The sequence below is a fragment of the Micromys minutus genome, assembly GCF_963924665.1.
Source record: "Micromys minutus genome assembly, chromosome: 13".
NCBI lineage: Eukaryota > Metazoa > Chordata > Mammalia > Rodentia > Muridae > Micromys > Micromys minutus.
Genome location: NC_137982.1, coordinates 51,901,120 through 51,915,703, shown reverse-complemented (window position 1 = coordinate 51,915,703; position 14,584 = coordinate 51,901,120). Strand labels below are relative to the sequence as shown.

Genomic DNA, 14,584 nt, shown 5'->3' with positions numbered 1-14,584 from the left:
GTAGAAAAGGATGATGTTCCCAGTGTCAAGGGAAACAGCATAAACAACACAAGCAAATGATAAACTAAGGGGGAGCTGATACAGCATTTAAGACAAAAGAGCCATTGAAAATAACAATCAGATGGACAAACACCTTAGGAAAGAAAATGAGCCAGGACTATAGAGAGTAGAGAAGAACTGTGATTCCACAATGACATTCAGGGAGGAAGCTCTTGCAGGACACTGCCTGTATGTAACCACGTGGACCAAGTTCAGTAACCAGTAATGTTAAAAACTACACAGAGGCCATGAGTCTGGAAGACGGCAAGGAGGAGCGTATGGGAGTGTTTGGAGGAAGGAAAGGAACAGAATAATGTAGTTCTATTATTCCCTCATAAATTAATAAAGTAACAATAAAATCTGCGTGCAGTAGTTTGCACCTAAAATCTCAGTGATGGAAAGGCAGGGACAAGGGGATTGCTGGGGCATGCAAGCCAGCCGCCTAACTCAGCCGGTAAGCCTGAGGTTCAGTGAGAGATACCACTGCAGAAACTAGGTGGACAGTGACTGAGAAGGAACAGTGGTGACCTCTAGCTTCCACATCCACTTAGTACGTAGGACTATATTCACAATCATTACTAGTTAGTGGATGCTACTAAGATGTATCCTTTATAAGAGCACTACAACAGTCTATGTAAGCCACAAGCAAGTGTCAACAACTTAAAACACCTAAAATCACATGCATCAATGGAGACTACAATGAAACAGAAGTGGAAGTCAGGAGGAACAACAGAGAACAAGCAAAACAATCAATGGGTCCCTTAAGAAATGTACAAGGATGTGAAAATGGTCGGAGTGACAAGGGACAAGCTCCAGTACAGGCAGTGCTACTGCCAGGTGTTTCCTTGAAAAGAAGTAAATGAAAATATTAACTAACAGACCAAAAACCAGGAACAAAGCAACAGTAAGTCTATCACATTAAGTGTATATACCAAAAGAAACAACAGGAGAAGTAGACATGAACTTCAGGGACCACGAGTCTTGTGGCCAGCTGGTGGGGAGCTGAGGACGACATTGGACTTCTGATCCCAGTGCTTCCATAGAGATCAAATCTGGGCTACTGGCAGGTTTATACACTACTGGGGAATCAAATTCAGAGCCTCAGCACACTAACCAACCAATTATATTTCCAGACATTTCAGATGGTTTGGAAAAGAAAAAAGTTGACCAACCTTCAGCCATATTGACAAAAAAAACAGATAAAGAAGCACACTAGTCACACAAAGTATATTTCCTTACTTGAATATGTTCATTTTTAAGTAGAGTTTTCAGTTTTTTCAATTCAGGATCATTTGTGTTTTCACCTTTTCCAAAATGAAAAAACACAAGCCAGCGATGATGTGCCAAACGATCCTTGAAGTGACACACAAAGCACAATGTCAGCAAGTGGTGACAATAGTCTAAAGATCTGATGTTTACTTCTTAGACACAGTAAAGCTTAGTCACCCTCCCCATTAGTTCAGTCTCAGCTGAATTCAAAGTCAACTAGACGCTTATTTTGTAGTCACGAATAATAATGCTACTTAAGGCACACGGTAAGAGGTGGGTCACTGAGTTAGAGAAATAATGCAATGGTTGTTAGTAAAGTGGTGGTTCCAAGACAATAATACAACTTTAATAACAATATTTGGGGTAGGGCTGGAGAACTCAGATTTCTTTTTAGGCTTAACAATGTATTTTTTAAAAATACTAAATCCAGAGCTAATGATGAACTGAATACTGAGACTGACTCTATTACCAACTGCTCACTTGTAAATTCTCTTAAAGATGCCCCTGAGTCCCAGGAACAAAGCTGTGCAGAGGAAAGTAAAGCTCAGGCCAGACTGAGGCTGCTGTCAAACGAACCCTGCCTTTCTGGTCCTTTCTGGCCCTTAGATTCAGGGACACTTAGATCTTCTGAATTTGAAACACCATGGTTTCAGCAATCAGAACTGAATCCAGAACTAACTAATATATAGAAGCCTTTGAAAGTAGTATTTGAGTCTTTCTAGCAATAAACAAAATATATTGTTAAAATACTAAGACATGCAATGTTACCAACACATTATTATTATGAAAACTTTACCTCTAGTGTATTTGCTGAGAGCAGTTCAAAGTCTGGAAGATTATGTATGATTTCCGTGTATATTTCCTTAGCGTCCAGAGAATTAAGAAACTAGAATAAGGAAATCACACTGTAAGCTTTTGAAGTAAATACTCATTTAGTATAGTTGACATCTTATTTCAATTTCTATAGAGTAAGCTTTAAGAAAGCGATCGTGTACGTTAAGCAGTTTCTCAGATTATTCCACATGACACTTTAAGTACACCATATTTTGGTAATTATTAAAAATATTGTATAACTTGACTTTTTTTAATTTAGAAAGTTTGTTAGTGTGCATTTGTGTGCATGCATAGCACACATGCACAGAGGGGCAGAGGACCCTGTGGAGCTGGCTGTGTTCTACTGCTTCACGTGGGCTCCACTCAGCAACTGAGGGACCCAGGCTTGTGTAAGCCACATCTTCACTCAAGCATCTTGCCAGCTCTCTAGGGTTTTGTTGTTCTTTTTTAAAAATAAGGATATAAAAGAATTATGAGACACTAATTCAGTAAGTGGAGCTTTTCGTGTAAATTCTCTCTGTAATGTGACTTGAATCCTAAGTCACTAGGAGAGTATGCCTGCTTAATATCAGTTTTAGCCATGTTTTATACAATGCCCATGCTTCACACTCTAGTAGGATGCTTAATATCAGAACATTTATGATATTACAGTATTTCTATCTATAAGGACTTAAAGCTGAATAATGATTATGGATGTTTTCAGAAACCAAATCACACAGGTCTCTTATTTAAAACAAATGCTCAGAAGAAGCACAACTCCCATCAAACATACTTTATTTCTTCCTGTATTTTATCCTTAGCATTCTAGGACTCTGTGCTGTCCTATAAATGAAGCATATGCTACTATAAAAAAATGCAGCAAGAAAACATATAGGGTATTAACCATAGGGTTTAGTATGTATCTTTATAGCCATAAAGCACGTATGTTCAAAAATTCAATAGTACTATCAGAATCCCCTCAAACCTGCAGGACCTGTCATGGGATCTACACTGTACTAGTGTAATGGACTAGTGTACTAGTGTAATGTACTAGTACTAGTGCAGTGTACTAGTGTAATGTACTAGCTAGGCATGCAAATGAACAATGAATAGAAATCTAACTGTAACAGCATGAGCAGAAAACTCACTTTTCTTCTCAATTTCTTAAATGTGCTTTTATCATAAATAATTTTGGCACAAATATTCTTATATAAAATAATTTCTTGGCTAGGGAGTTGGCTTTGTAATCCGATAATATGAATTGGGGAAAATCGCTGCAACTACCTCATTTCAAACAGGCAACTAAAGAAATACACGAGATGAATATGCACAAGTGTACAACACTGCTTATAACTATGAAGTACACAAATGTCTCAAAGGGGGTGCAGAAAACTAAGTATGTCATAGTCAGATTGTATTTAGCAATTACTTCTAAACGAATAAACATTTTAAAATAAATTAATATATTCTGATACGGTGATTAAAAACTATTCACTATTTGATGTTATGAAAAAAAGTATCTGCACCTATTCATTTCACTTTACACATTGGTAGAACCTACATGTACATACACAAACATCTGTGTGTGTAATATACAGGAACCACACACATACCTTCTATGTGCTCAGCACTTAATTCAAGCATGTAATACATATTACAATAATGTAGGAAAACAATGAGCACACAGTAAATTATGGGAAGAAAATGGAGGAATACTAAATATTAAACAAAAAAAGAAAACATAAGTTATCCCAGTTCCAGCTCCATTTAATGATAGATTCCACACTGAAAACTACAGTTCCATGAGACCAATGAAAATATACTCCATTTCTCTGTCATTTCAAAATGTAACAGTCTGAAACCATCCCTAAAACAGTTTTTAAATTAAACAGGAAACACCCAGAAACTGTGCCACCTAATGAAATGTTCCACAATCAAATAAAATAAACTGATTAATGTCCTTCCCCACTGTTCACAAAATGTCACTACTACCGCCTTCTAGGATACGCACGTGTCCAATTATACACAAAGGCTGTCCTTACAGTCAGACATACCAAAACACTGGATTTCTCCTTGTTACTCAAGGTGGCTCCAGGAGGGAAATAAGCAGTGGTGCTGGCTGTGACGTCCAAGCTCTTGCAGAGGCTGTCCTGGGAGTCACAGTCCACCCATCCCACGTTAACAAGGCCATCCTTAGGGAAAGTGGAAAGAAATGTAAGGAGAAAGGTCGCGGAGACTTACTTACCTTTACTTAAAGCTCAGTAATTTTATTATGTATAAGTTTGTGGTTAATTTATAGTCTAAATATTTGAAAATAAAGCCTAACTATTAATGATTTATCTATTTCAACAGTTTTAGAACAAATTAAACTGTAAGAAAACAGAAAGAATAAAGCATAAAACTAAATAAAATACCTAAGAAGTAGAAACAAGACTCATAAAATATAAGCTTTTAAAGTCTGATCAAGAAAAACAAACAAACAAACAAAACCCAGAAAGTATTAGTGAACAACAAAGGTCTCCAGGCAACAAATGAATGTCATCAATTTACATAAGAGAGTGTTAAACACAGCTATATATCTAGGCATTAAAATGGTAGTTGAAAAGGTACAAATCTCTTTGAAAGAAAAAGACAAGCCTTTCCCACACGGTTTCAGGAACAGTACATCTCTGATGCTAAAACCACAGTGTTTTCTGAAGAAAGAATAGATGGCCAGAGATGATAAACAAAGAGTAGGTGGTTCTGAAGGCCAAAGGTTACAAAGAAACCAGTAAAAGATACTGATTTCTCATCTCACCTTCAATTATTCTACTTTAATTTGTGAAGATCCTTAAGTGATTTTAAAGTAGTCTTGAAAGAGCAGTAGCCTAATTTCAAAGTGAAATAAGGAAATAAATAGATTAAGTTTGTGAATTTAATATTAGTTTTTTTTTTAAAGGAAAAACCCATAAGATACAAAAAGAAAGTTATCAAATGGTTATAATGATCATGTTTCTTCTAACAATGTCGAAGTCCAGCCACATACTGTGTAAGTACTCATGGTGTGAGCAATGGTATTTGTCTCTGTTCATATATCTGGAAGATTGCAAGGGACCAGCAATTCTACAGCTTAAAGAATTCATAGCCGATAAAAGGAAAATGTGGAAGAAAAAACAGAAACTTTCAATTCAGTCAAAGTTTTTGCCAAACTTTCTATAGACTTTAGTAAGCTCTGTACAAAAATTTAAAACATGAACACCCACCACAAATGACTTCCATTAAAAGAGAAGAATGCTTATGGCTATTATTTATTTAAAAGTAAATCTATGACAAATACAGAAACACAATTAACAGACTGTCACAGACATAATTCCCCCAAAGGGATCCAATCTTCACGAAGAGCCTTAGTCAGGAGCTTTAGAAGAGATCCAAAGGCTGCACTGTGTTCGTAGAGTGATTCACTGCACGCCACTGTCAATCAAGACCTACCAGTGGGACAGGAAATGAAATGGAGCTGGGAGATTGTTGGGGTTTGGTTGGTCTTGTGCACTGCATATTCAGAAGCTGATTTCTATGCCCTGAGATGTAGTTATAGTTTCAGTCTGGAAAAGGGCACTGCCATGAATATGGAAGAATCTCCTGTAGTAATGTGGTGTAAAGAATGCTCTCCAATTACCTCTGACTGTTAATAAAAAGCTGAACAGCCAATGACTGGTCAGAACAGAGAGGAAGACGGGGTTAGAGCCAGAGAGAAGGGAGTCGGCCACTGGGCAGTGAAGGTTCAGAAGAGGCACGGAGTAGAGAAGGAAGAATATGGTTGCCATGAGGTCATAGTGAAGAGCAGTCACAGGCAGCTACAGCGGGGTGAGCCCAAGACAGACGAATGCAAGGAACTTGAGGCCTGTGGCCAGCAAGGAGCTAGAGAGCAGATATCACAGTCACAGTGCTTAAACCTCGTTGAACAAATCAACAGGTCTCTGTCTCAATTATTTGAGAACTAGCAGGTTAGAAAAAAACTGCCACCTTCAGATTTCATCCTATAGGAGATGGTATAGAAGACCCAGACCCTGAGCAGGAGCAGGCCAATGTGTGCATTTGCCCTTTAGTTAACTGGCAGTCGGCTACGGATAATTACTGAAGAACAAGCATGCATTTACAAACTTGGGGTGGCCGGGTAACAGTGGAGGCTCAGGCCTGCATGGTCACTCACCACACATTCCCCAAGAGCAAGCTGCAATCATGTGACTACCATTCACGTTACATGCTGTCAAGAGGCCCTTCATACTACATTTTTATCATTTTCTTTCTATGTTCACACACACACACTTAGCAATGTGCTGCCACCTCCTATATCCAGCATTGTACGATGCTATGCAGTTTTGTAAGTTTTAGGCACTCCGAACATACTAGGCTTGTCTTAGTAAATTCTCTGATGCCTTACAATGATGAAATTGCCTAATCTATTCCTTAGTGCATTATCCTTCATCTTAAAATAACAGATGACTATTTTATATACATGTATACACATACACACATGTAATAGATATATGTAATGGATACATAAATCAATTTTAGTTGTTTTAATGTGTCCATCTATCAAATTAAACAGCACAGAAATGAGGCAAATGCCAACCTCACAAATTTGATCTACTATGTATAAGAATCACTCCCAATCAATGTCAGTGTTAGTATTCTATAGAATTTTCCAGCCTTTCCAACTGACAATCTCTTCAGTAATACTGAAAGGCTAAGAATCATTACAGCACAATATCCAACCTCTACATGAAGGAAGCAGAAGAAACAGCAGGCTAAAAACTGAGACAACAAAATTGAAAGTTTGGAAATGACAAAAATGTTAGCGTGTAACTGGATTAATTCATAGAACGTAATAAACACAGAAGACTTAGAGGTGAGCCTGTTAACATTGACTGAGCATAGCTAACATTCAGAAAGACACAGTTAAATCATGTCTATCCGAAAATAAGATCCCATATAAGGAAGATAAAGTGTTCAAGAAACGTAAAGATACTTGGTATCAGTTTCTAGCTGCGCTTCTTACATGGGACAGTTTTACAAAAAGGATGGATGCTTACCAGCATGCCACTGAGCCTGAGTCGGGTCTGTGACGTCAAACAATCTGAGGGGAAGAAAATTTATGAGGCTGTTTTAGTTTACTTTAGTTTTAGGATGGCTTCCCTGTACAGCCACAGTTTCTAAGGCAGGTAACTGAGCTGTCCTGGAGAAGCCTGCCAGGCACAGCGAGTAGACCTGGGGCCACCAACAACTGTGTCCGTCTCTCACACAGTCTTTCACTCCCTCCCTGTGATGTCTCAGGATTTCCACCCACAGAGAAGAGCTGCCAGTGTTTCTGTAAGAGCTCATCCTCTCACTATCTCAAAGAAGTAAGATGTAATGGAACCATTTGAAAAGGTATATACAGAATCCTCAAAATATAATACTTTTAATCTTAAAACAGGCATATAACAATACGTTGTTAAATATGAACAACAGGACACAATGCGGGAAGATTTGGAAGAAAGGAACTGTGGCATGTCAGAGGTTCGTGTACATAGAAGAACCGACATTTGGCACTGGCTAGACTGGTGGCTCTCAGCCTGTGGGCTGTGACCTGTCAGACATCCTGCATATCAGATCTTTCTTTACATTACCCCTCATAACAGCAGTGAAGCTAAAGTTATGAAGTGATGAACTAATTTTATGGTTGCAATCACCAAAACACAAGGAACTTACAGTCACAGCATTGGGAAGGTGAGAACCACTAGGTTTCAAGGCTGTTTCCTAACATAGGTCTTGGAAAATGGGTGAATGGCTTTTTAGTCATAAAACAGTATCTTCCCAGCAAGGGGCACAAAAGTAAAAAGGTGAGGAGTAAGAAAAATACACATATTGGGATCAGACACAGAAAGTATTAACAATGGGGCTGTTTTGTAATATTTGGAACAACTTTTAATGGATCTTGTTTGGCATGTAGGACACTGGATTTTAAACAACTTACAAAGGCCCTTAGAAAATGAGACTCATCAACAAAGACATAATCTTATGAGGCGGATACATTCTTTATATATATAAAACTTTCAAAATCTAAATTTCTAAGAACTATTTTGGAAGCAATTGTAGTTGATATAATTACTATGGACACTGCCCAGTTTGTCTTTGGCTATTTGGCTACACAATGTATCCTGAGAATTCACTAGGCTGAAAAACTCATCCACTAAACATGAAATTATAAAGATACATTTACATATTACTAATTTCATTACCTATTATATGTAAGATAAAGACATACACATCTACTAAGTAAACACTTTGAAGATTAAATTGTATTTTGAAATAAGTGATTTCTAACATCAAAAGAAAAATCAAATTGAGCAGCATCAATTATCCTTTAAGTTTAGATGCCAGTCTTTCTTTTCTAATAAAAAGACAACATTACCTTCTTCTTTAGAACAAAATGTGATCAGCCAGCCAATACCAGCAGCAAAAGCAGTTTCTATGGCATTAACAAAATTTCCTTTAAAGAAAATAAGATTTATGAGTACATCTTAACTCTTCCAAATAGTATTTCTTTCTTTCCAAACTTAACTACTTCCAGTCCCCTCTAAATATTACTAATTATTTTTTAAGACAACAATTATTTAAGAAACTTCAAATATAAGTGAAGTCCCTTTTAAGCCAAGCTTTGTCCATCCACTGGCCAGCCACAGTTCTTCTGCACAAGGACCCTGCCCTCCATTGCTCTCCTTTAGACTTCCTTTCTTTTCCTAAACTGGGTTGTTTCATATCCTTTACGCTTAGTTCCTAACCATACAAGTTACTAGACTGCGTTTCAGTTGCTCACTGGTATCCTGCTCACTGAAGTGAAGTGGCCTTGTAGAGTCTTACTGCAAACACAGTGCTGAACACAGTTTCTAAAACACAGCTGGTGCTAAATGAGCAAGACATTCTCCCACTGTTTCATGGCACTTCAAATACTAGCGATGGTTTTGAACTTTAAATGAACTTCCTGCCAGTGGCCATGAAGCAGGCCCTGCCTCAGTGCCGAGTCGGCTGTTTTAAGGATGCCATTTCCTCCCGTTTCACAGCCCTGAGCTGCACTAGTCCTCGCTAAAGCTGGCTGGCCTGCTCTACGTACAGTCAGCAGGAACCTGAGCGGTGACACACTTCCTAAGAAGCACAGAAAAGATGTAGAAAACATTACTGTGACCCAAATGTACAGCTAGCATTGTAAATTGAAGACGTCACTAAAAACCCCATGATTAGGAAGCATTACCTGTAGACAGCTCCGTCACTGTGCTCCTGACATGCTGCATGGCGAAGTTCACCAAGCTCGCCTTTGACCGGTCACCAACGTACTTCACTGCAGCCTGTTGGATATTATAAAACATCATTACTTTTTCATTTCAAAAGCCTACCGAATTTAAGATTTTGTTAATAACTGCATTGAACATTCTGAATAATACAAAAGTTCTATTTTTAAACCACACAGTGTATTTAGAAATAACACTTAAGAGAGCCTAGACAGTACAGAGGACATAGAATACTCTTGTGTACCATCTGTAACAATTTCAGCTTTAGTTTCATCAACAGAAATTGGGAGGAAGGAAGAGTTTAAAGCTTTCTATCTCATGAGACAGTGCCTAAAATACATTCTAACCCATAAAACATGGTATGCACATTAAATATTCTGTATGACAGGAACTAATGGTCCCTAAGAAGTTTCACATAGCAATACAAAAATGTTTATTATGAGTAGCTCCTAAAATAAGAACAAGCAGCAAACACTCTAAAAGTTTACATATTGTTTTCTCTAGTATTTCACCGGTTATAGTTTCACAAATCTGAAAAACAGAAATATCCCTTACCATTCCAGACCTAAAGATGAAGAGGCTGGGGTAACTGTTGACCCCCTTCATTCGGCAGAGCATCCGGTCATCACCACAGTTGACAGCTCCAATCCGAAGTAACCCATCCACTTCTTTAGCAAATTCTCTCCACTACGGGAAAGAAAAGAAAACAAGTGTTTCTCCATTAATGTTCCTTCTCTTGAACATACTTCACTTTATATAACCTTAAAGGAGAGTTTTAATAAATAAAACATATGGGAAAAGTGTTTGATAATGACTTCATAGTCAGCTACTAACACAAAATAATTTCCAACATAGTACAATTAGAAAGAAAGGAAGCACAAATAATACATCAGCTAGGCTTTAATATCTGGGATACTAAACATACGTACAGTGGGGGCTAAATCATGGCAATGCGAACATCCGGGGGAGTAAAAGTTTACAAACCACAGTTCTCCAGAGTTGACAGCGGCATCTGAAAGCACATAAGTTGCACAGTTTACTGAGGGCTGCAGCACATTTCAATCTCAAGCCATTTTGCTAAGATCAGAATCAGTCCTAAATAGTCCACATTGTCCTTATTTCCTGTGGTTTCCCTAGTAGCAGTCTTTCTTTTCAAATGTCAAGCCAACGTGCCTTTTACAAACCTCTCCTAAGTCTATCCTTGAATGAGGGGCAGCCCTGAAGGGTAATGACTGTCACGAAGGCACAAGCACGGCACAGGAGGTAACAGGCAGGTTTATGTACATCAGAGATAGAGGAGCACCAGAGCAGATGCTAAAGCTCTTCTGCCACTGAGTGAACTCCAGGAAGGAAAGTGCCTCTCACAGATGCTAAAATTGATCTTTGTAACAGGGTCTCACTGTAAAGCCCTAGTGACCTAGAACTAGCTATGATGACCAGGCTTGCGTTGGACTCAGAGGGAGCCTCCTGCCTCAAGTACTGAGATCAATGGTGTGTGCTAGTGACCTGTGTAACAGAGTAAAGATTACAGTAATTAAATTAAATCCCTTTCCTAAATAAGATCTTTACCTTTGAAAAGCATGCTACTAATAATGCAAGGTAAAGAACTGTCATCTTAAAATATCAATACATATTTTTCCTTACATAGATTTGAGCGCCATGTAACACCTACCCAGTAGCATAGAACTACAGAATGGCTTGACGAAGACAAACTTTACGATTTTAAGCAAGGATCATCACTCTAATATCCGGACAAAACTGTGAGGTCAATTCGCTTTAAGAGTCTTCGTAACATGTAATACCCAAATCAGCTGTCAGTGATTTTAACATGAAATTTTCATAAATTATAACTATTAAGTATTACTATGCTTATTTTGCTTAACTGACTGGTTAATGAAAACATTCAGAAACACATTTCAGTGGCAAGACAAGCAGTTCATCTACACAGTGCATGCAAGAGTGCTGTGTCAGACTACGTAGACGATCAACAAACGTCGTGTGGGCTTAGACCAGCAACTGGTATTAATTTAGGGAGTCTTCAACAGTCAATGGAACCTCAATAGGAAGAGACCATCTCAGGTGTCACAGAGATAGAGCACCCATTGCCGTGTGTCCCTGAGTCAGAAACACTTCTCATCTTGGCAGTCAGTATTTGTGCAGTTCTCACCGTCTGTGGAGTAGTAAAGTCAGAAACACACATCCACTTCATTTAGAAACAAAGCTAGTTTTGCACTTGTCCAATCTGGGCAGGAACTCAGTCCTTCTGCCTCAGCTTTTCATGGAGCTGGGCTCACAGGATAGGCCACTGTGCTGGGCTAAAAATGCTTTTAAAGTGTAGTAAAATAGCATAATGAAATGGTTTTATATTAACTCAGTAACTGAAAACAGCACAGGGATATTTAAAAATGCATATTCTGTAGATTATCCCGAAGCGGGTTTTGTATTTTAATGTTAATTCCACTTCCCCAAGAAGGGCTGGCTAGTCATATAACTCCAACTGAACCTTCCCATTTATTAGTAAAATAAAGGAAATCCAGTGACTGGGCCAGGCGAGGGAATTAGAGAGGGCTGAGAGGTCAGAAGAAGGTCAGAGAAGAAGAGAGGTCGTGGCAACATGGAGCTTCCCAAGGACCAGCTAGACCCAGGTGGGATTTATTGGTGTTAAAAAGCTATGAACATTAAGGATTTCACAGGTCTAATATCTCACATAGAAGGGCAGTTTGTATCTTTGTCTATCTGATGCAATCTTGTTGTGTAGAGGATTTCTGGATTGAGTTGAATATATAAACCTGTATGAAAAGCTACTGGGCTGTAGAGCTGTGCTTGTGTGGGATTTTGGGGTACAGAAATACCCCGAGACAGAGGTGGAGAACAGGTGGTAGAAAACCACCCAGGGAAGGGATTTGCACAGGCAAGTTGGGCCGTGTTGGCAGCTTGGACAGGGTACCAGAGGTGCGTGGGGCTCCGACCTAAAACCAGGCCTGAGGAGACCTCAGGGTCAGTAAAGAGATAAACCCTTATATTTTTTAATATTTACTGCAACAATATTCCTTTTAAATTGCAAAGCCAAAATATCTATTAATATCTGTACAATAGCTTCTACTATTACAGAAAATTCAGCACTGTCTTAAGTTCCTCTTTCTTGAGCCATCTTCAAAAGCATGCCTGAACTATGTGACCTTATTTGGCCTAGAACTTGATCACAACCAATGTACTGTTGTATTGTAACAAAGAAAAAGACAAAATGCTTATGCTTAGTGGAAAATAGGATTCCTCACAAAAGAAAAAAAGACCCTGCCAGCTCTGAAATCAGAGCTCACTAACTATTACTGTCTCCTCTGGACTGAAGTCAGACATTTGAGAGTTCCTTTCCTGGTAAAAGTGAACTGTGTAATTTAGACTAAATTTCTCAGTACTAACAACTGGAAACTGGACAAAATATAAAGACCTATGCTGAAAGCCCGAGGCAGGTGTAGAAAGGGAATCCAATGCCAATATATGGAGCAGTGGAGATCAGAGGCAGTGCTGGCCAGTGCTGGAAGAGATGCCTGAGGGGCAGGACTGGGTGAGGGTTCAGGAGATTAATCAGCTGTAAGTATAAAAGGAGGTAAGGGTACGGGGGGGGGGGGTTCTGCAAGGAGGGATGAACTGGGACAGGACCACAGCACAGCATGTGACCACTGTTCTATCTGAATAGAGCTGATTTCAGAGTACTGGGACTATCCCAGAAGTCACTAAGGACACACACATCATCTAAAAATGATTCTATGTACTGAAAGATTAAATAACTCAAACCAATAGGAAATGGCAACAGAAACTCGCCAACATGGTGACATCTGCCCCAATAGAGTTGTCTCTATGACCCACATTTGTCATCTTCTCTTCTTGAACTAAAATGTTAGGATCATCTTTACCTCTGAATTAGCTCTTGAATTTCATGGCTGAATTTAACATTATCATTTGGGGTTCTAAATGACCTAATTAGGAGGCCCTTTTCTGCAGTGACATCTGAAAAATTATAAATTCATTTGCAATATAAACCTTAGTAAACTCTTATCCTTGGTGGTCTCACAGAGCAGCCAGTTGCAGGGTTGGTTCAGTTCCTCTGATTCTCTGTTCGATATCCTGTTTCCTAACCACAAATGGTCCACAAAACACTTACAGATGAAATGAGTCAAACTAAGAATCACACAGGAAAAGCTACGGAGCTACATAACCACATACAGTGTGATACAGGTATTAGTTTTATCTGACAATAAATCAAGTTCTCTATTATTCTTGTAAAAAAGATGTTGAAATATTCATGTACACAACTTATAATGGCACCATATTAAATACCGTTTATGCTAGAATTCACCTATAATAAAAAAGTTAGTAAAAAAAGACAATCTTTGCTTCGAAGAAACTCTACTTAAAAGGCATCTATAGTTTTTGTAACTAGCACATTGTTTTAGAGTTAAGTGTATCATACCATAGCAAAATAAAATTGGAATTATTCTGAGTAGAACTTATTTTGAAGTGAAACAGAAGTAAGTAGAACTTATTTGAATTAGACAGAAGTAGTACTTGCCTAGCATGCTTGAGGCTCTACGTTCAACTCCAGACACACAGACTCAGACCCATGTGCATGCACACAGGCACACATAAACATAGCGCTCGCATACACACACACACACACACACACACACACACACACACACACACACACACACACACACGGGCAGAAAAGATCACTATAGCTGTACAGAAGGTAAAAGCAGAAGACCCTGATTTTCTTCTAATGTTCTGAAGAAGCAGGGCATTTTACCACACTTCCCATAAACATTAAACCTGCTTCTACAATAACCAGTTATGTAACAGTTAAGAACCAAAACATCCTGAAACTGCACTTTGTTGTTGTTATAAGTAGACAGCAAAGTAACTTAGAACAATCTAAGCCTGAACTGTGCAAGTTTATTTTTTCATATTCATATTTAGGCATCTTGCTAAGTACTGGCTAAGAAGTATTAAAGTTTTTAAAATTTTATTTTATTCATGTGATAATTCTGCAAAGCATAGAAATCCTTGAAACTATAGTTAGCAGTGGTTGAGACTGTGGGTGCTAGGAATTGAATCCAGGTCCTCTGCAAGGACACCCCCCTCCCCCCCCCGTGAGC

The 14,584-nt window shown here is 38.6% G+C and overlaps 1 protein-coding gene across 1 annotated transcript in view; it reads right to left on the bottom strand.

The window, feature by feature from the left end:
* Positions 1 to 14,584, bottom strand: part of DNAJC10 (DnaJ heat shock protein family (Hsp40) member C10) — a 36,327-nt gene that overhangs the window by 16,656 nt on the left and 5,087 nt on the right. Inside the window, exons 5-12 of the mRNA XM_080927143.1 lie at positions 10,358 to 10,440; positions 9,984 to 10,115; positions 9,392 to 9,485; positions 8,555 to 8,632; positions 7,194 to 7,237; positions 4,176 to 4,313; positions 2,105 to 2,194; positions 1,279 to 1,392 (exon numbers count right to left, since the gene is read on the bottom strand). Coding sequence (XP_080783269.1) covers positions 1,279 to 1,392; positions 2,105 to 2,194; positions 4,176 to 4,313; positions 7,194 to 7,237; positions 8,555 to 8,632; positions 9,392 to 9,485; positions 9,984 to 10,115; positions 10,358 to 10,440 — 773 coding nt within the window. The remainder of the gene's footprint in view (positions 1 to 1,278; positions 1,393 to 2,104; positions 2,195 to 4,175; positions 4,314 to 7,193; positions 7,238 to 8,554; positions 8,633 to 9,391; positions 9,486 to 9,983; positions 10,116 to 10,357; positions 10,441 to 14,584) is intronic.